This window comes from Macrobrachium nipponense, chromosome 10 (genome assembly GCF_015104395.2).
Source record: "Macrobrachium nipponense isolate FS-2020 chromosome 10, ASM1510439v2, whole genome shotgun sequence".
Taxonomy (NCBI): Eukaryota; Metazoa; Arthropoda; class Malacostraca; order Decapoda; family Palaemonidae; genus Macrobrachium; species Macrobrachium nipponense.
Window position 1 is genome coordinate 102,953,046 of NC_087204.1, and position 22,066 is coordinate 102,975,111.

The 22,066-nt window shown below is 41.4% G+C and overlaps 1 protein-coding gene across 1 annotated transcript in view; it reads left to right on the forward strand.

The window, feature by feature from the left end:
* LOC135223845 (serine/threonine-protein phosphatase 2A 56 kDa regulatory subunit epsilon isoform-like) overlaps positions 1-22,066 on the forward strand; it is a 61,591-nt gene that overhangs the window by 17,969 nt on the left and 21,556 nt on the right. Inside the window, exon 2 of the mRNA XM_064262729.1 lies at positions 14,233-14,429. Coding sequence (XP_064118799.1) covers positions 14,233-14,429 — 197 coding nt within the window. The remainder of the gene's footprint in view (positions 1-14,232; positions 14,430-22,066) is intronic.

Genomic DNA, 22,066 nt, shown 5'->3' on the forward strand with positions numbered 1-22,066 from the left:
CCGCTGAAGAGGAGTATGAAAGAACATGAACTCAATTCTAGTCCCGAGCGCTTCTCTGAAGAAGGAGCGCCTTCGGTAATAAAGAAGGCTAGAAAACATTCAGACTCTGGGTCTGGAGGAGATCCTAGAGCGCCTTCCAGATCTCCCACTCCTGATTCGAAAGATTCCTCAACCAGGAAAATTTTAATGAATATGCAAGAACAATTAGCCTCGTTGGTAGGAGCTCTATATAAGGAGCCTACTTGTAAGAAGGATGATAGGCTTCCTATTAAAAGATCTAAATACCGATCTCCTGTCGGGCGCGACGAACCCTACAGGGGAGTTGTCGCACAAGCGGCCATCTCTGGGGGGAGCGATGCGTTAGACAGGAGAGAAGTAAGAAAGGAAGTTACTCCTGTCAAGAGTGCGGCTCCAGCCAGGAGCCAGGCTCCGAGTAGGCGCAAAGAGCCAGAGTATGCAGTACAACGTTCAAGATCTTCAACCAAGCGCCAAGAGTTAACTGAAGAAGAAGATCCTGTTAGGAGTAGAGCGCTTGTTAAACGGAAAGCGCCTACCTTGATCAATACTCCTACTAAACACCATACGCATTCCAAGGATCAGGAGTATTTGGAGCGACGTACTCCTGCCAGGCGCCAGGAGTCTTCGGACCTCGATACTCCTCCCAGGCGCCAGGAGTATTCTGAACTTAATACTCCTCCCAGGCGCCAGGAGTATTCCGAACCTTATACTCCTCCCAGGCGCCAGGAGTATTCTGAACTTAATACTCCTCCCAGGCGCCAGGAGTATTCTGAACTTAATACTCCTCCCAGGTGCCAGGAGTATTCGGAACAAGATGCGCCTACCAGAAGCCAGGAGTATTCGAGGCGCGCTGTGCCTGCCAAGCGCCAGGAGTATTCCAAACACGTTACTCCTTCCAGGCGAGATACTCCTGCTGTACACCAGGCGCATTCCCTGCATGAAGAGCCTGACATCCGACAGGAGTCATCCAAGCGTCAATCTTTTAGCAAAGAGAGAGTAACTCTTAGCCCCTCTTCAATTAGGAGTGCTTCTTCAGAAAGGAAGAGAGTAAGGGAAGAAACAGAAGAAAGAAGGGAGCCTTCTCCTTCCGAGCCTATGAACCCAGAAGATGCCTCGGAGGATGAAATGAAGGAAGGATTTTCTAATTACAAAGTTCTTTCGTCCCTTCTCTTGGAAGAATATGGAGACTCTTTAACGCCAGCCGCTCCTCCTTCTCCACGCTCTCTGTTCTCGAGCACGAAAACACACAAGTCTTCCTCTTTCCTAAAAATGAAGCCTGCTATATCTATGAGGAGGGCGCTTCAATCTCTTGACTCCTGGTTCAAGAAGAAGAAGGAGTTAGGAAGGACGGTCTTTTGTATGCCTCCCACTAAACTTACAGGGAGGAGAGGCATTTGGTACGAAACGGGAGAAAATATGGGATTGTCTCTGTCCGTTTCAGCTGAGTCAGACTTCTCGAGTTTAGTAGACTCATCGAGAAGACACGCCTTGAATGCAGCAAAAGTAACATGGGGGCTTTCGGAAACGGACCACCTCCTCAAAGGGCTTTTTCACACTTTAGAAGTTTTTAACTTCTTAGATTGGTCCCTTGGGGTTCTTGCCAAGAAGTCTCATGAAAAGGAACAACTGGACCCAGAAACCCTAAATAGCATCCTCACATGCATTGATAAGGCTGTTCAGGATGGATCGGCTGAAGTATGCTCCCTCTTTGGTGCAGGAGTTTTAAAGAAGAGGGCGGTTCACAGTGCTTTCCTCACGAAGGCCGTCTCTCCTTCGCAAAGATCCGCCTTATTGTTTGCGCCTCTCTCAGAACATCTTTTTCCCTCGCAGTTGGTGAAGGATATTGCTCATTCGCTGACTGAAAAGGCCACCCAGGATCTCCTTAGACAATCCTCAAGGAAAAATAGGCCTGTGGCCAGTGAGGAAAAGAAAGTGGCTCGTCCAGCTCAGCAGCAGCCCTTTCGAGGAGGCCTTCCAGCTAGATCTATCGCCAGAAGGAAGTCAACCGAGAAAAGGGGCAGGTCTTCCTTCCGTCCCTTTAAGAAGGGAAAGTGAGAATTCTGTCCTCCAGACACCTGTAGGAGCCAGGTTACATTTCTTTGCGAAAGCCTGGGAAGACATAGGATCGAATCCTTGGACGATGTCAATCATCAAGAAGGGTTATCTCATCCCATTAAAGGACATTCCTCCCTTGACAACATCATCGAGGGAATTGTCCGCCAGATACAGGGACCCTGTTCTGATGGATACTTTTCGTCAGATGGTGGAACAGAGGTGGGACAAAAGAGCAATAGAGCTCGTGCTGGATTGCAGCTCCCCGGGGTTTTACAATCGCTTGTTTCTTGTAGCAAAAGCCTCGGGGGGATGGAGACCGGTACTGGATGTAAGTGCGCTGAACAAATTCGTAAAACAACAGAAGTTCAGCATGGAAACGTCTGCTTCAGTCCTTGCAGCACTGCGGCAAGGAGATTGGATGGCGTCCCTAGACCTTCAGGACGCATATTTCCACATCCCGATCCACCATTCGTCGAGGAAGTACCTTCGATTTATGTTCGAGAGAAGAATCTATCAGTTCAGGGCCCTGTGTTTCGGCCTTTCCACGGCTCCTCAAGTCTTCACGGACGTGATGAAAAATGTATCAAGACATTTACATTTGAAAGGGATAAACGTCTCCCTGTACCTGGACGACTGGCTCATCAGAGCCAGGTCTCAAAATCAGTGTTTGGAGGACCTGTCAACAACACTGGAATTGACAAAATCATTGGGATTGATCGTGAACCTCGAGAAGTCTCAGATGATCCCCAGCCAGAACGTGGTTTATCTGGGGATTCAGATGGATTCTCGGGGTTTTCGAGTTTTTCCCTCTCAAGAGAGAATAAAGAAAGGCTGTGCCACAGTATCGAACTTCTTAGGGAAAGAGCGCACTTCAGCGAGGGAATGGCTGAGCCTTCTGGGGACCCTTTCCTCGCTCGAACAGTTCTTTCTCCTAGGAAGACTACATCTTCGTCCGCTTCAGTTCTTCCTGAGAAGAAGTTGGAGTTGGAAGACAGGACAGCTCTCGGACACGTTTCCAATCTCGGAGGAAATAAAAAATCATTTAAAGTGATGGTTGATTCCCTTAAAAGAAAACAAAGGAGTGTCCCTGCAAGTACGGAACCCAAGCCTGACATTGTTCTCAGACGCGTCGGAGTCGGGCTGGGGTGCAACATTGGGATCCAAAGAAGTGTCAGGCACCTGGTCGGCAGAACAGGTGTCATGGCACATAAATTGCAAGGAGCTTTTAGCAATTCACCTTGCGCTAAAGAGCTTCGAACATATAGTCAGAGGCAAGGTCGTACAGATAAACTCAGACAATACGACCGCTCTGGCTTATGTCAAGAAACAAGGAGGGACTCACTCTTTCGCTCTGTACGAGCTGGCAAGAGATCTGTTGATTTGGGCGAACCAAAGGAAGGTAGTTCTTCTAACGAGGTTTGTCCAAGGGGAGAGGAATGTGAGAGCGGACAGACTGAGCAGGAGGTTCCAGGTCCTTCCCACAGAATGGACACTCCACTCAGAAGTCTGTCAGAGCCTTTGGCTCCTTTGGGGGAAGCCTCAAATAGATCTTTTCGCCACATTCCTCTCCAAAAGGATAGACACATTTTGTGCCCTAGTGGAAGATCCCAGGGCTTATGCAACAGACGCCTTCCTCCTGGACTGGTCAGGGATAGATGTTTACGCTTTTCCCCCGTTCAAGATACTGGGGGAAGTAGTCAGAAAATTCGTGGCATCCGAAGGAACCAAAATGACTCTGATTGCTCCGTATTGGCCAGCTCAAATTTGGTTCACAGAGGTGATGGAGTGGACAGTGGACTTCCCCAGATCTCTTCCAAACAGAATAGATCTGCTCAAACAACCCCACTTCGAGAGGTACCATCAAAATCTACCCGCTCTTGCTCTGACTGCCTTTCGACTATCGAAAGACTTGTCAGAGCGAGAGGGTTTCTCGCCAGGCAGCAAGCGCAATTGCTAGAGCCCGCAGATCATCTACTAGGCGAGTGTACCAATCGAAGTGGGAAGTTTTCAGAAGCTGGTGCAGGTCGAAGAAGCTGTCCTCTTCCAGTACCTCTGTGACCGAAATTGCGGATTTCCTTCTGTTTCTTAGAGAAAAGTCGCATCTCTCTGTACCGACTATTAAGGGGTACAGGAGTATGCTGTCAGCAGTCTTTAGAAACAAGGGATTAGATCTAACGAATGATAAGGATTTGCACGACCTCATTCGTTCCTTCGAAACATCAAAGTCACTTGAACCTAAGGTTCCAAGCTGGAACTTAGATGTGGTTCTTAAATTTCTATCCTCCGAAGAATTCGAACCACCACACACTGCTTCATTTCGTAATATCACTAGAAAGTGTTTGTTTCTGATGTCTCTTGCAACGGCAAAAAGAGTCAGTGAGTTGCACGCCCTTGAATCACGAGTTGGCTTCAAAGGAGACTCTGCAATTTGTTCATTCCAGTCTCTCTTTCTTGCCAAAAACGAAAACCCTTCGAATCCCTGGCCCAGGAGCTTCGAGGTAAAAGGACTTTCTAGTTTGGTGGGCAGAGAGGCAGAAAGATCCCTTTGCCCAGTTAGAGCTCTAAAATTTTATCTGGACAGGAAGAAGCAGGTTGGGGGTTCGCAAAAAGGTCTTTGGTGCTCAGTAAAAGACCCCAAGAGAGCAATGTCCAAGAACGCCTTAGCCTTCTTTGTTAGAAGTGTTATTATGGAAGCTCATAAGAATTGTCCAGATGATTCTTTTAATCTTTTAAGAGTGAGAGCCCACGAAGTTAGGGCAATCGCAACCTCTGTGGCGTTCCAAAGAAATATGTCACTCAAAAACATTTTGGACGCAACTTATTGGAGATGCAACTCTGTGTTTGCATCTCATTATTTAAAAGACGTGCGAGTTACGTATGAGAAATGTTTTTCTCTAGGTCCGTTTGTGTCAGCACAGGCGGTTCTGGGTAAGGGAGCTAGCACCGATCCTTAATATTGTATGTAACCCTCTTGTTGGATGTGTTCTTGAGTTTCCTGTGCATGGGAGTGTCAGGTGTCGCACAGGCGACCTTCACTTCTCTTCACTAGGAGATCGAGTGACAGCTGACTTTTAGAGGGGTACAAAAAATATTTTTTTTTTTTGTATTATTGTATGTGTGGTTATTGAGTTTGTGGTTGTTTGCTAAGAGTTTGGGGATAGCTCTTGGCAATCTTAGAACTAACACGGGTGTTAGGTTCGGGTGATCGGGATCGGTTGTGTGCTCCTTAAATAAAGGCGTGTTGTCATATAAGCGGATGTGCTCCCATTGACAAACGCCAGTTAGGTTCTGTTGAGTAAGTGGATGAGACCCCATCGACAGATCCACAAGAACTCTTGGCCACAGATCACTATCTCGCTAAGGCTCTTGAGATGAAGCAGACTCCTGGGCAGTAGCCACGAAGTCTTCCATCTAATAAGGTAGGAACTAAGGTTTATTTATACCTACAACATATGTTGTTTACCTGTCTAGTCAGTTAGTTAGCTGTCTCTTGCCCTCCACCAAAGGGTGTCAATCAGCTATGTATATATCTGAAGGGTAAGTTGAATGTATGAAAATGATATTGTTATGATACAATAAAGTTTCATACATACTTACCTGGCAGATATATACAATTGAAGACCCACCCAGCCTCCCCGCAGGAGACAGGTGGAAGAGAGAATCTGATTAGAAAACGGGAATAGTTCCTAGTCCTGCCACCCAGAGCAGGGCGGTAGATCACCTGACCTACCTGTAGCGAGTGCCGCAAAATTTGAATTTCTGTCGGGGACGACGGAGTCGATAGCTATGTATATATCTGCCAGGTAAGTATGTATGAAACTTTATTGTATCATAACAATATCATATTTGTACAAATTGACTATGTACGCTTGTACGGCATACAAGAATTTCACTGTCACTTAGCCTATGAAGTGACTTTTAATTGCCTTCATGTTATCTCTAATGAGGTATGTAAACTAGTCTGTGGTCAAGTGTTGATATTGAAGATGGCCCTTTGACATAAAATGTGCTGTATAGTTAAATTTCTTGTCTGTGAGCAGCATTTTGTTACTTCAACGTAGTTTTAGCATCGTGTAACAAGCATTCATTCCCTTGGAACATGCTAAAAGGCCACGAACCAGTTTAGTAAAAATTAGCATGTCATTACAAAAAGAAAGTTAAATGTGGTTCTGTGTATAGTATGTTCAGTAGTGTAGAGCTCCAAGATATATACAGCACAGCCCCCAGGTACTTAGTATAAGTAACTTTTTTTCATGGTTATCACCTGACATAAAGCAAGTAAAATGTGGTATCTGAGATGACCCAGCTGGCACAGGAAATGGCAAAGATACCCCAATCAGCTGCGACGTAACTGTCGGAAGTGTAGGTGTAGTGCTCCAAAATATACCATACATATGTGTATATACAACTGGTGTTCATGTGCAAAAATTTATATAGAAAATAAATTACTGTAGTACAGTAATGTGTCACTTTTGTCAATTACAGTTGTAGTATAGTATTCCTGAGGGATGTTAAATGGAAAGAATAAAGTAGTTTATATGATTATTCCCTTCACCGTACTCGTAACCCCTGGCCAACAACGGTGAGTTAACCATCCTTTTCTGTTAAGTGTCTATGATAATTCTGGAGAAGACGTAATTTTCAACAATTATAGAATTACGTATGCCACTTTTTTAAAAGTTGGACATTGCTTAAGCTATCCCTGAAGTTGGATTGATGCTTGCCTTACAGGTATTAGTTTGAGACATATGGAATATTTATTTCCATTACTGGTGATCCGGCTTTTCAAGACTTGTTGCTGGGTCTGTTATAGAGGAAGTTGTTAAAGAGTACCCTTAGTAAAGGAGTGCGATAATTCTGTTAAGGGCTTATTTTTGGATTGAGTGGAATGTATTGAAGCTATTGTTGAGAAATAGCTTTGGGTGATGCAACTAATATAGTATCTTGTTTTATTGTAGTGTCTTACCGAACAATTATAGAGCCGTGATTTCCACGAGCGGCAGGATACTAAATTCAAATTTAGCGCGTCGGCGTCGCCAACACTGGTGGTGATGACGTCATCTCCCTCCACTCGCGGGAGAACCAGGTACAACTGCCCAGGTGAATCCAATTCTTTTCCTGCCGGCGTCCGGTGAACATCGGTGGTCGGTGCGGTTGGATGACTTTGCTTCGCTTTTTTTTCTGGTGGAATTGATCTTCGGAATTGGTGAAGTACTCTTTTTGGCGTTGTTGTTATTTTGCTTTTTATTTAGGCGTTGCCATGTCGGATTCTAGTCCGTCGGGAGTTAGGTTTTGCATCTCAGGATGTAAAACTAGATTATCCAAGTTAGAATATGATTCTCACACTAAATGTGTTAAGTGTAGGGGACAGGTTTGTTCAGCAGATCGAACATGTAACGAGTGTAGTGATTGGGCTGATTCTCAATGGAAGTTTTTTAGTTCATACTCGGAGAAATTAGCTAAAGACAGAATTAGAAAAGCAGCGCTTAGGGAAAGTAGACTTAGCTCTGCTTCGTCTTGCGATGCATCTGTTCCTTCTGTTTCTCCTCAAATTGTTATGTCTCCTTTAACTACACCTCCTATTCCTCCTACTAATCCCACTTCTCCGGCTTCCCGTGTAGTTTCTTCCGACACCATTGCCAGTCTGGAATCGAGGTTAGATCAGAAATTTTCGGTACTAGCGAATACGGTTTTGCAACTTGGTAATTCAGTTAAGACGTTTTTGGAGAACTCAGGTAAGAGTGTAGTTGAGGGTGCGTCTGTCTGTCCTGACACGTCTCCTAGACAAAGGTCACTGTCCAGCTCCCCCGCACCGGGGAGAAGACATACCGGAAGTCCAAGGGAGTCGATCGGGATTTGCCCACAGACAGGCGCCTCTCTTGTTGAGCCTGTTGCGCCTCAACAGGGCTCGGTTAAGCGTTGGAAAGGTGTTGCGGTCAGACGCCTTTCGAATGATTCAAGCGATTCGTCTCCGGTCGCGCGGCGCTCTTGGCGAGATTCGCCCGTTTCGCGTCCCTAAAGAGGCGTTCAGGCGCCGATTCTTCGCCTCCTCCAGTCAAGCGGTATAAGGAGCCTGAGAGTAGGGTTGCGCCGCGGCCGTTAGCGGCTCGTTCGTCGCCTCAATCTGTGCCTTTTTCGGCTCCATCTACTAGTAGAGATTGTGGTTTTAGCGCTGGGTAGGCTAAGCAGTTGTTCTAACGGGTGTTTTCTTTAGGCGCTTTTTGAGTCTGTTACGCCTGATGCGCCTGTTTCGCCTCGAATTTCGGCGGCTCCGAGCGAGGCGCAAGTAGTTTTTTTCCGCCTCCTGCTGAACATTTAGGCTCTTCCAAGCCTTCGTTAACTGTTTTTGATTCGTCTCTGGCGCCTTTGCGCAAGCAGTTAGAGATGTTAACCAACTGGATGAATGAGTCCAAGGGTGGTTCGAAACCTTCAGATCCGGTTGTAGTTCCGTCTACTTCTTCGGCGGTATCGGAGAATGAAGAAGAAGTAGAGGAGGAGGATTCACATCACCTCTCGTGTTATTCACGTCTCCTTAGATTTCTTCTGGTATCTTATCCAGATTATTTTGAGAAAGCGGCTCCGCGCTCCCCAACTTCGACTTTTTTGATGAGGAGGAAAACTTCAGACCCTCTCCTCCCAAAACTTGTTCTATCTAAAGCGGTTAGACATTCGTTGAAAGAGACGGAGAAATGGATGTCTATGAAAAGAGACTTAGGGAAGGCTCTTTTTGCTTACCCTCCCTCTAAGTTGCTTCGTAAGAGGTATAGGTTTTTATGTAACTGGGGAAGCTCCTTCTCTGGGAGTTTCTGCCTCCTCCCAGGGAGACTTCTCCAGTTTAATCGACTCCTCTAGAAGATCTGCTTTCGCCGCAGCGAAAGTTTTCTTTACAGCGCCTGAGTTGGACCACGTTGTAAAGAATCAATTTAAACTTTTGGAAGTCTTTAGCTTCCTTGATTGGACTATTGGCGCTTTAGCGGCCAAGATCGAAGGACTGTCCTTCTCTTTCCCAGGAGTTAGCGGAGGATTGGATTGGTGTTCTGTCCTGTGCGGACAAATCCATTAGGGATGGATGTGATGAGTTAGCTTCGCTCATCGCCTTTGGTACCCTTAAGAAAAGGCAACTTTGGTGCTCCTTTGCTTCTAAAAGGGTTACGTCCCAACAGAAGTCTGCTCTCTTGTTTGCTCCTTTTGTGAAAGATAACCTCTTTCCAGACGATGTAGTGTTGTCAATTTCGTCTGCGCTAGATAAGAAATCTACTTCGGATTTACTGGCACAGTCTACTAAGAGACCTAAAGCTCCTGTGGAGACTGTTCCTTCGGTTTCTCCTCTGGCCCAAGCGCCTTTTCGAGGGAGAAAACCCAAGCTCTTCTTTCGGCCGAAATCGAATTTGCGACCTCAGTCTAAGGCCTCGGCCAAGGTTAACAAACCTTCCAAATGAAAGCTCGGTTCTTCATGCACCAGTGGGAGCCAGGCTGGCTCTGTTTTGGGAGGAATGGGAAAACAGAGGAGCAGAAGCCTGGGTAGTGCAAGTACTCAAGTTCGGCTATCGTATTCCTCTCGTTTCACCTCCCTCGCTCTCACCTGTGCCAATTCCATTCCAGGCATACTCTCCGGGCTCAGACAAATTTCTGGCGCTAGCCGCAGAAGTGGAAGCGCTTGTTCTCAAAGAAGCGATAGAACAGATAGAAGGGGATTTCCTCCAGGCTTTTACAATCGCCTTTTTGTAGTTCCCAAGTCATCAGGGGGCTGGAGGCCGGTTTTGGATGTGAGCGCCCTGAACTTGCATGTCCAGAAAACAAAATTTCATATGGAGACCACTCGGTCGATTTCTGGAGTCCATCAGACAGGGGGATTGGATGGTCTCTCTGGACATGCAAGACGCTTATTTTCACATTCCGATACATCGCGAATCTCGGAAGTACCTGAGGTTCATGTTCGAAGGCAAGGTGTTTCAATTTCGGGCGCTTTGCTTCGGACTAGCGACCGCTCCTCAAGTTTTCACCAGGGTTCTATCCCCGATAGGAAGCTGGCTACACATATTAGGAGTAAGAATCTCCCTCTATCTGGACGATTGGCTTCTCCGGTCGGAATCAGAGAGTCGGTGCATGAAGGACCTTGGAACAACTCTGGATCTTGCCAGAAAGTTAGGAATTCTGGTCAACAAACAGAAGTCCCAGTTGGTTCCATCTCAGAGCATCCTTTATTTGGGGATGATTCTGAATGCTCAAGTTTTTCGGGCTTTTCTGTCCCCGAAGAGGGTTCAAGGCTGTCTGGAGACAGTTCAGGAGTTCTTGGACAAAAAGGTAAAGTTCTGCAATCAGTGGATGAGGTCTCCTGGGCAAATTGACGTCAGTGGAGAAATTTGTTGACGTTGGGGAAAAAGAAACTGAACATTTGAGACCTCTGCAGTTTTTCCTGAGAGCCTCTTGGTGCAGGAAGACACAACCAGACTCGATTACCTTTCCTGTCACAGATCAAATAAAAGAGGACCTAAGGTGGTGGCTCTCTCGAGCAAGGTTGGAAGAAGGGTTAGATTTACGACCCATCCTCCCGAACCTACAGTTCTTTTCCGACGCATCGGACACAGGTTGGGGAGCCCTACTGGGAAATCAACGGACTTCAGGAGCTTGGTCGGAGAAGGAGAAGAAGTTCCACATAAATGTAAAGGAACTGTTAGCAATTTTCTTAGGGCTCAGACAGTTTCGGAGCTTAGTAGAAGGCCGAGTAGTGGCAGTGCATTCCGACAACTCCACGGCTCTCTCGTACGTGCGGAAACAGGGGGGACTCAGTCTTTCTCTCTGTACGAAGTAGCCAAGGATCTCCTCCTGTGGTCAAACGAAGCGAAGGTTCAGCTAGTCCCGAGATTTGTTCCGGGAAAGATGAACGTCCTGGCGGACGAGTTAAGTCGTCAACAGCAAGTGTTACCTCTGGAGTGGACTTTGGACAACAAGATTTGTCAGAAACTTTGGCGCCTTTGGGACGACCGTCAATAGACCTGTTCGCGACATCGAGGAACAACCGTCTTCCTCTCTTTTGTTCTCCAGTCCCAGATCCTCTAGCTTGGTCCAGATCCTCTAGCTTGGTCGGTGGACGCAATGCTGTTGGATTGGTCGGGTCTGGAAGCTTATGCATTCCCTCCGTTCGGTCGATAAAAGAGAGGTGCTGAACAAGTTCATGTCGCACAGCAATGTAACGCTAACGTTAATCGCTCCCTTTTGGCCCAGGAAAGAGTGGTTCCCGGACCTTCTCCAGTTGTTAGTAGACTTCCCCAGACTTCTTCCTCCAGAGAAGTGGCTTCTCAAACAACCTCACTTCAAGAGGTTCCACCAAAACTTGTCCGCTCTAGCTCTGACAGGGTTCAGACTGTCCGGAATCTTGTCAGAGCGAAAGGATTTTCAAGAAGAGCTGCAGAAGCTATCGCTCGTTGTAGGAGAGAGTCTTCTAACAAACTCTATCAAGGGAAGTGGAGAATCTTCAGAGAGTGGTGTAGAAGTGCTAAAGTCTCTACTTCTGCGACCTCTTTAACAGAAATAGCAGATTTTCTTCTATTTCTTAGGAACTCTAAGAAACTGGCTCCTTCGACGATCAGAGGATATAGAGCCATGCTCTCTTCGGTTTTTCGACATCGAGGTTTGGATATTTCCTCCAATTCAGATCTGTCGGACCTCATTAGGTCTTTCGAAACCACTAAGCTCCCGCAAGATACAGTGGCTTGGAACTTAGATGTGGTGCTTAAGTTCCTCATGGGGCCACCGTTTGAGTCTTTGAAGTCGGCTTCACTCAGGAACTTGACTAAGAAGGCACTCTTTCTTATTGCACTAGCTTCTGCTAAGCGTGTCAGCGAATTGCACGCTATAGACAAAAGAGTCGGTTTCTCTCAAGGCAATGCTGTATTTTCGGTATCTTTGACCTTTCTAGCCAAAAATGAGAATCCTTCTAATCCTTGGCCGAGGAGTTTTGTGGTAAGGAACTTATCTGATTTGGTTGGACATGAGGAGGAAGAAAGGCTCTTATGTCCAGTCAGGGCTATTAAGCAGTATCTGTTTGCCACTAAGGGTATCAGAGGACAATCTTCTAAGCTCTGGACCTCGGTTCAAAATCCCTCTCGTCCTCTTTCTAAGAATGCTATATCGTTCTTTATTAGAGAGCTTATCAGGGAAGCTCACTCGCAGTCCGAGAACGACAATCTTTCCGTTCTGAGAGTTTAAAGCTCACGAGGTTAGAGCAGTGGCAACTTCTTTAGCATTCAGAAAGAATTTATCTTTAGCTTCGATTCTTCAGAGCACGTTCTGGAGATCGAATTCGGTTTTTGCGAGTCATTATCTCAAAGAGATAGAAACGGTTTTCGAGAATTGTAAAACGTTAGGTCCGGTGGCGGTTTCTGGCATGGTGTTGGGAGAAACGGCACAGGGGTCGTCACCTCTATGCTAACTTTTCACCTTGAATAGGTTGTCGAGTTCAAGGGAAGCTGGGGGTACTGAGTACCTGGGATACTCACCAGTCTGTTAGGTCAGATTTTACAATGGTTGGGTATATATGTTTTTAAATCTGGTGTTTGGTGACAAATGTTTTGTATGATTGAATTTCTGGTCTTAGCCCAGGGCAAGGGCAATCTTTGTTGTTACTATCCTCCGTCAGTCAGCCTTGACTCGCTTGAACTACGGAAGGATTCCACTCCTGTAGAGGCTAACTTTGGGCAAATTCCAATTCCTCTACAATAGTAAGAAGAGCACCGACCAGAGGCAGTAACAGTCTGCTGTAGCTCTCTTACAAGGTAAGGTACAACAGACACCTTGAGTGTTTACTGGTATTGCAATAAATGTAACCATTTAAAAATATAGTGGTCCACTGAATCCACCTTCCCATAAATGTGTAATCAGCTCTATAATTGTTCGGTAAGACACTACAATAAAAATGAAATTTTCATTATTAAAATGAAGTTTTATTGTATACTTACCGAACAATTATGATTATACCCACCCTCCTCCCCTTAGGTGGACGGACGGGCAGAAAGAATTGGATTCACCTGGGCAGTTGTACCTGGTTCTCCCGCGAGTGGAGGGAGATGACGTCATCACCACCAGTGTTGGCGACGCCGACGCGCTAAATTTGAATTAGTATCCTGCCGCTCGTGGAAATCACGGCTCTATAATTGTTCGGTAAGTATACAATAAAACTTCATTTTAATAATGAAAATTTCATATTTCAATGAACCCTATCTAAAGTGGGTAAAAATGAACATTATGTAAAGCTAGTGTGTGTAGCAAAACCTCAGCTTGTAGGAGCCTTTTAGATAAAGGAAAGAACTATGTAAAATGAACTCCTCATTATATCATAGGATGGTCTTTACAGTGCAGCAGTGGTCATATTGGAATATCAATATCCCATTTTGAAACTTAACCGAGAGATGACCGTGAATATGTTGTATAGTTTTGTCAGTGAAGTGGCAGAAATAAATCAAGGTGGTTGGCATAAGTTCAAGAACAGTAAATGACTAGTCTGGAAGCAGATGCCTTAGGGAAATTCTGTCGTCGTGCAAGTTATTATAGAGATTTTTGAGAAGTAACTATCAGTGTTACATAAATCTCTGAATTATTTTATTTCCCTTGACTTCTGTTACTTCAAGCACCATATACTTTGGAGGCTTGAATTTCAATTCAAGTCAGTGGACCCTGTGCATCATGTAGGTGTGTGGATATGCACATGTGCATAGTAGTTATCTATGTACATGTATATGAATGGATGAAAACGAATCTTGGAGACAACTTTGAGAATTTAAGAATATTAATACTGTTGTTTAGTTAAACTTTTTATTATTTATAGTGATAATGACTGAGTCCTCTCCATGTGTTTGTATTACTTCCATATTTTGGTGTAGAGTAAAAAAGCAAATGGATCCTGTAAGTATGAGATACAGGGTGCGCCACATGTAGATAAGGTCTTCTGTAAGTATCTCTTGTCTCTAGTTGGTGTGTGTCTGCTTCGCAGCAGTAGAAATTCCTCCTTACAATAGCTATAACATATTATATGTGCACTCTCTAACTCATCTAAGAGACATAAAAGGAAAGGCTAAGTATCTGTGAAACAAATATGTAAAGCTTTGCTTGCTCAATATAAAACCATTGCTTGAACTAACACAAATACCTCAATGATTTCAGATGTACCAGGGTCAGAGCAAGAAGATCTCTTCCTTCGGAAGCTCCGACAATGCTGTGTCGGCTTCGATTTCCTTGACCCTGTGGCCGACTTGAAGGGAAAGGAGATGAAACGTAGCACTCTCAATGAACTTGTCGATTATATAACAGCTGGTCGTGGAGTCCTTACTGAACCAGTCTACCCGGAGATTATCCGAATGGTATGTTACTGCTTGATGCTGTCATTAATGAGATAATGAGTGCAGGAGTTCTCACATGTAATTTAACAAATTTATTTACTATTTATTTTATAGTGGTATTGTATTGTATTGTAATCTGCTTTTATATTTAAGAAAATATAAACATTAGTGGGAAGGAGTAATTTTCAAAGAAACAAAGAAGATAGCATAAACAGGTTATTTTACAAAATACACAGAAAATTATCCTGTATTTAAATTACAGGATTCTATCTTGCCATTATATTTTCATAAATGCCTATTAAAATGTGTGTAAAAAGATACAAGATAAAAATTAACTTTAAACAGGTTTTCCTGTAGGGCAGTAGTGCTCTCAGTGCACATTCAGTGGTGAACTGTAGGCATTACTTAATGCCCTTTGCATTGTCCCTTCAGCCCCTAGCTGCAGTGTCTTTCATCCTTTTTACTGTACAGTAGTACGTATCCCAAACTTACGTGATTTGAGTTGCGCAAATTCACAATAGGGCGAACTTTTTATTGGAACCTAACTGATTATCATACGCAAGTTCTTCACGATAGTGCGAATGTTTGCAAATCCTCTAGAAACACTGCAAAACTCTGCAAAAGTGTTTGTTTGATTTATTATGTAAATTTATGTTTTAAAGCTTTGATGTGTAAAATCTCTTTTAAAAATGTATTATTTTTATTTTTGTACATTCATGAATATGATACAAAGATGATTACAGCACCAACAGTTGTGTATACGTACTATACTTTTACAAGATCGATACCCATTCACAAAGTGACTGCATTTTTCAAAAATATCCCTTTAATTTCTGAAGTATGTATACGTACTAGTACTATTCTACAGTTAATGTAAGATTTCATGCTTTTAAATGTAAAATTGCTATGGAAATTTTGTGTATACTATTTATGTTTTAGAAAATATAATATTGAAAGGCAGTAAGTAATTCGCATTGTAGTATGTTCACTCTGTGAAAATTACACTCTTAACTTCAGAGAAAAGTGCTCATGAAATCCATGTAGTATTATGTTACATGTAATTACAGCACTTACAGGTAATGTACTTTCACAAGATGTGATCCCATTTGCACGTTTTAAAGATGATACCAGTCTCCTCCTTGTACGAGTGTTTTTTGCACTTGGCTACCAATCTGGTGGTCCGAAGTTTGATTCTTGGCTCAGCCAACGTGGAATCAAAGGAACGTATTCCTGGTGATAGAAATTCATTTCTCCATATAATGTGGTTTGGATCCCGCAGTAAGCTGTAGGTCCCGTAGCTAGGTGACCAATTGGTTCCTAGATGCGTAAAAATATCTAATCCTTGGGCCAACCTTAGGATAGCTGTTAATCAGCTCAAGTGGTCTGGTAAAACTAGGATATACTTGGCTTAAAAGATGATCCCCCTCCAGAGTTTTACCTCACATGACCTGGAGATGATGCTGTTCATTCAGGCTGGTTTGATAATATGAATTCGTTAACGAACTAAAATATAGAGTTGTACGTATTAGTGTTGTTCTGTGAAAATTACACTTGGTTAACCTGAAAGAAAAATGCTGTGCAGTCATCTTTACCCTCACACTAGTACATGATTTTAAATTGATTGAATTTTCCCTTCACCCTCTGTGAACATTATGTACGTACATACATGTTTTCCTTATCTTACTGAATTGCATCCCTTCGTTATGACTAACTTATGGAGTTTACCACCTATTAATGCAAAGAAAATTTTTACTCTGTGAGGGAAAAAGAAAATGGCATCCCATGAATTAGGGGTAACTTTATTATACGTAAATACGAAGTAGTTACTGTAACTATTTTTACGTCTACCATCTAAAGCTTAATAGTTAGGGAGCGTGATTAGGGTCATATTTAGTGTTCAGACTAGAAGTTAGCATTTATTAGCATTTTTAGAGACTGTGTCAAACGTGCGAAAAACTTCCTTTAGCGCCATGGGGTCTGGAACCTAACTTCCTGTAACTTCATGTTACAGTGTTCCCCCTGTTTTTGTGGGGGATGCGAACCAGACCCCCTGAAAATAGTAGGAACCCCTAAAAATTGCTGAAAATGGCCTATTTTGTTAGTTGAAACAAAAGAAAAACCCACTAAAAATAAGTGTACCTGGTGTTTTTAATAGTTTCATCACAAGTACATTTTATGATGAAATTGATAAAGAGCCAGGAATTTGTGGATACGTATTTTTCATAGAAAAATACCATGAATAGGCGAGTTTCCCACGAATAATGGGGGGATATGTTCCAGAGAGAAATCCACAAATGCGTGAGTCCATGAATCCGGAGAACACGAATGCGGTGGCCCAGTGTATTACTGTACATCTGTTCATATTTTTTTCTTTCATCAAACTTACCACACACTTTAACAATTGTTTCTTAACCCTCTTACGCCGATTGGACGTATTAAATGTCGAGTCAAAATGTCTCCCGTATGCCGATTGGACGTATCATACGTCGGCTCAAAAAAGTTTTTTTTAAAATTCGCGGAAAAATACTTTTAGGCCTACCAGCCGAAAACTTTTGTATCATGCGCCTTTGGGGATGCTGGGAGTTCACGAATCAAGGCGTTGTTTTGTTTACAATCGCTACGCAGGCGCGCAAGCGCGAATTTCTTTCTTATCGCACTAAAAAGTATCAGTGACACATCTCGGAAATTATTTCGTCACTTTGACATAATTTTTGCACCATTTTAAATTATCCTTTACATGAAGTATTATATATGAAAATGTGCGCAATTTCATGTAAAATACAACAAAAAATACTCATGATTGTAGCTTTTATCAGTTTTGAAATATTTTCATATAAATAACGATAAGTGCAAAAATTTCAACCTTCGGTCAACTTTGACTCTACAGAAATGGTCGAGAAACGCAATTGTAAGATAAAATTCTTATATTATAGCAATATTCAATCATTTGCCTTCATTTTGCAACAAATTGGACGTCTCTAGCACAATATTTCGATTTATGGTGAATTTATGAAAAAACTTTTTCCTCACGTTCGTGCGATAACTCTTCCGATAAATTTTTTCGTGCAATTGTCCTAATGTTTGCACCCTTTTAAATTTGCCGTTACATAAAGTTTTATATATGGAAATGTGCGCAATTTCATGCACAATACAACTAAAAACAACCCATGGTTGTAGCTTTTATCAGTTTCGAAATATTTTCATATAAATAACGTTAAGTGCAAAAATTTCAACTTTCGGTCAACTTTGACTACCGAAATGGTCGAAAAACGCAATTGTAAGCTAAAACTCTTATATTCTAGTAATATTCAATCATTTACCTTCATTTTGCAACGACTTGGAAGTCTCTAGCACAATATTTCGATTTATGGTGAATTTATGAAAAAAAAAAAAAAAAACATTTTCCTTACGTTCGCGCGGTAACTCAGAATTTTTTTGTGCGATTGTCGAAATGTTTGCACCATTTAAAATTAGCTGTTATATAAAGTTTTATATATGAAAATGTGCGCAATTTCATGTAGAATACAACTAAAAATGATTGAAGGTTGTAGCTTTTCTCTTTTTTCGAAATATTTGCATATAAATCACGATAAATAGAAAAAAAACCACGTTCGGTCAAATTTGACTCTACCGAAATAGTTGAAAAACGCAATTGTAAGCTAAAACTCTTACGGCCTAGTAATATTCCGTCATTTTTCTTCATTTTGAAACAAATTTGAAGTGTCTAGAACAATATTGTGATTTATGGTGAATTTTTGAAAAATATATTTACCTTCACTCCGCGCGCCGATTCCCGGCCGCAAGTCTCCGAAATACGTACATCGCATTATCCTAATATTTGCTCCTTTTCATATTAGCCTTTTAATAGAGTTTCATATATTAAAATGTGCGCAAATTCATGAAGAATACAATAAAAAATAATTGAAGGTTGTAGCTTTTTCCATCTCCGAAATATGTGCATATAAATAAATATATATATAAAAATTTCGACAATCGGTCAAATTTAACTCGTCCGAAATGGTCGAAATCTGCAATTCTAATCTAAAACTCTTACAGTATCGTAATATTCAATCATTTGTCTTAATTTTGAAACAAATTGGAAGTCTCTAGAACATTATTTAGAATTACGGTGAATTTTTGAAAACATTTTTTTACGTCCGCGCGTTACGAATTCGTACATCATTTTGTGATAATATTTTTCCGGTGTTGCTTTTACTGTTTTACTATGTATTATATATCAAAAGGATTGCAATTTAGTGTACAATACAACGAAAAAAAAAAATTAACTCTTTAGCTTTGACCGTTTTTTGCACAGCGTGATTTGAATACAATTATCTATGATTTTTTTTTTTTTTTCGCTACCATATATCGCATTATTTACATATGATAATGATATTATTTTTCATTTCTGATGATTGCATACTAAACTTCAGGCAATGAAAAAAAAATGAGCCAAAAATGAACTCTTAATCTTCAAAACTAAGCGCGCTGTGATTTTTTGAAAAAATTATTTTTTCCGCTTCCACGCTCACTCCAAACCGGCGCCGGCATACAGGAGAGGTTTTGATTTTTAGGGCTTCGGCGTAAGAGGGCTAGTGTAACTGTGAGGTTTTCCTCCCATTACACCTTTCAAACCTCCGTTTTCTCAATTTCCCTTTCAGCACTGAATGACCTCATAGGTCCCAGTCCTTTGCCTTTGGCTTACTATCTTTAATAGATTCTGATTTGCTAAATATAATAGAATGCAAGATTGAAATTCTGGAGGGCTAGGGTGTAACATCATAGTTTGTACTTGATAGAGGAAAATGTCTAAATATTCCGATTGCTGACATATCTGCTAGAGTGTGAGAATCGGTGTCACAGAAGTGCACCACTTCAAAACAGTGCCAAATAAGATGAGGATCAGAAGCTGCCAATATTAGGCCTCCCACCCAGTGAAATTTTCCTGTCATCTTTCACAATAATAATAAGTCCAAGAAAGTGCAAATATATGTTCAAAAGTGTTGTCATAGGAATAGTGACTATATTAACTTATGCAAAGCAGTCTCTAGGCTACCCCAAAATCATAGTCAGATTTTGGGTAGCCTATGAGAATGTACAATCCTAGCATAACGTTGGGCAGGTCAGGAAACAATATACAGAATTCAGAGATAAGCATTATTCATGGTGTCTTTTTAACTGAATATGCAGGAAAAAAAATATGGTACTTTAACAAGTCTCGTCCAAGAACTTCAGTATACTGCCAGAACATTGTATTATTCATGGTTAAGCTATCCAATGGTATTGTTGTCTGTAATGTATGTGTATGTGCAAATGTATCAAGAAAATAGAGCAAACAATTATATTACCAGCAATGTTGAGCGTAACTGCAATACATCTTGACTAGAATCCCCTCTTATTTACATATTCAACCATAGAATACTGATTGAACATATAACACTCCATTCTGTCCCCTCCCCCTTCTGATCAATAATCCTTTTTCCCTCCCAACCAAACAGTTTGATCTTTGCTCCACACATCCATGAGCACACTGTGCTCTGGCATTTGCACATTTTCCATATAGTGCAGTTGAGTGCTATACCTCTTTGTACATAAAGATATAACATTTAACTGCATTAAAGGTGTCACAAACAATTCGAGTGATGGAAAGAATAGTGCAATAGTTTTTTCCAACACGGAATGGAAAATTCCTTTGCCTTTCTAAAGTACATGCGGCCCGCGGTTAACAGCGCTATCGTTCAACGGCAAATCGGTTTTACGGCTGTCGTAGAAAATATTCATTAAAAAATAAGGCATTTTAAGGTATTTTTCGGCACAATTTTCTGTCAACAGCGCCGCTAGCGCCGTTATGTCTAACGAGTACATACATTTGTAGAAATACCGTTAGCTCATAAAGGTTATGCAAATTATATTGGAAAATTGTATCGAGAGTTATTACTTAGGTATTAGGGTAAAATATATGCCTCTGACGCTGTTCTATGCCGAAAATAGTCAGAGCTGTTCTATGCTGAAAATAGTCAGAGCTGTTCTATGCTGAAAATAGTCAGAGCTGTTCTATGCTGAAAATATAGAGTTAAATGAGTGCAAATTTAGCTATGGATGTGTCGATTTATAAATGTTCATGGTTTTATGTTTGAAATGTGTATGCAAATGTATTATGTATAGGGTATTTTTTAATTCTGCGCAGAAATATGATACTAAGGCGGCTTTTGAAACTGCCCTTCACGTTATCTAATACGATGTTTTTTCATGTTTGTTCTTGTAACCAGCTGCCTGCCGCTCTTCCAAATATATAGAGTTGAAAAAGAATGCAAATTTAGCGATCGATGTGTTGATTTTATAAATGTTCATGCTCTTATGTTTAAAATGTGTATGAAAATATATTACGTATAGGGAATTTTTATTTTTGTACATATGATACAAATTAAGGCAGCTTTCGTAACTACCCTCCATGTTGTGAGAGGATGTTTTTTCATGTTCGTTCTTGTCCGCCACTGTTCCGAAAAATGCATGGTGTTATTTTATTATTTATGAATATTTTCCATAAATCCATAAATTACTTCACTGTATCCAATAATATTGTATGTATTCTCATATTACATATTGTATTATAAAATACTACTGCAAATCTAAGCTAGTATTCTGTGGAGCAGCCAATGCTTTGGTTTCAAATCAGCTGACAGCGAACACGAGTTTGTTTCGGCATTTTTAGCGCAATTCCGAGCTAATTTTCTTGCTTCTAGTTGGCATAAACGAATATCTAGATACTTGACGTATATGAGATAACGTTATTTTTCCTTATAGTACGACGTGTTTTTAGGTGGAAATAAGAATTGAATATGTCTCGTTGTGATTGTGAACTTTTTCTTTAAACAGATTACGTTGGCGGCATGTTTATTGCGTAAAAAAATTATGTGATTCCGTTCGCAATTTTCTTTTATATCATCGTAATACAAACTTAACGCTATTTATCTTATATCGGCGTGAAACCAACAGTAAAATGTATTCTTGCAAGCCCAGTAGTTTTGATTAAGATGATTTTATCTCAATTTTATCTACGGTTGTGTTTGATGGCATACGTTTACTGGAGTTTTATCCTTGATGCCGATACACAATAATAGCCATTAGCAGCTTGAACAGTTTTCTCAGCTTCAGTTATAATTAGGTTTAAATTTAACAGTATATTTCCTGATTGATCTTTGATCTATAGCACATAACGTCATTTATAACAACTACGGTAATAGTGTACTGTAGTACGATGATTGAAATAAAAGCCAAACGGATGTTATAGAATTCTGTTGTACTTAGAAAAAAAAAAAGTCTTTTCACGTTCGGTTGTTCAACGAGTATAACGTTAAAACCATACTTTCCTCATTCTCTCCTGCTGTTTTTGCACTTATGTAACTAGAAGATGGGATAAAGTTAGTTAGGCTATTGTTATTTGGTCTCTCATAAAATCGGATTATCATAAGACGAATTATCTGACTTGAACACTGCAGCTACCGGTACACTGTATAAAACCTTATTATATCTTTACATACTCTAGACACCCAAAGGATTAAAGCTAGGCTTTTTTCGCTTTACAGTACGTATTTATAATACTATAATGTACTGTATAGTAAATTCTATATATCTATACTGCGTAAATAGTATAATTT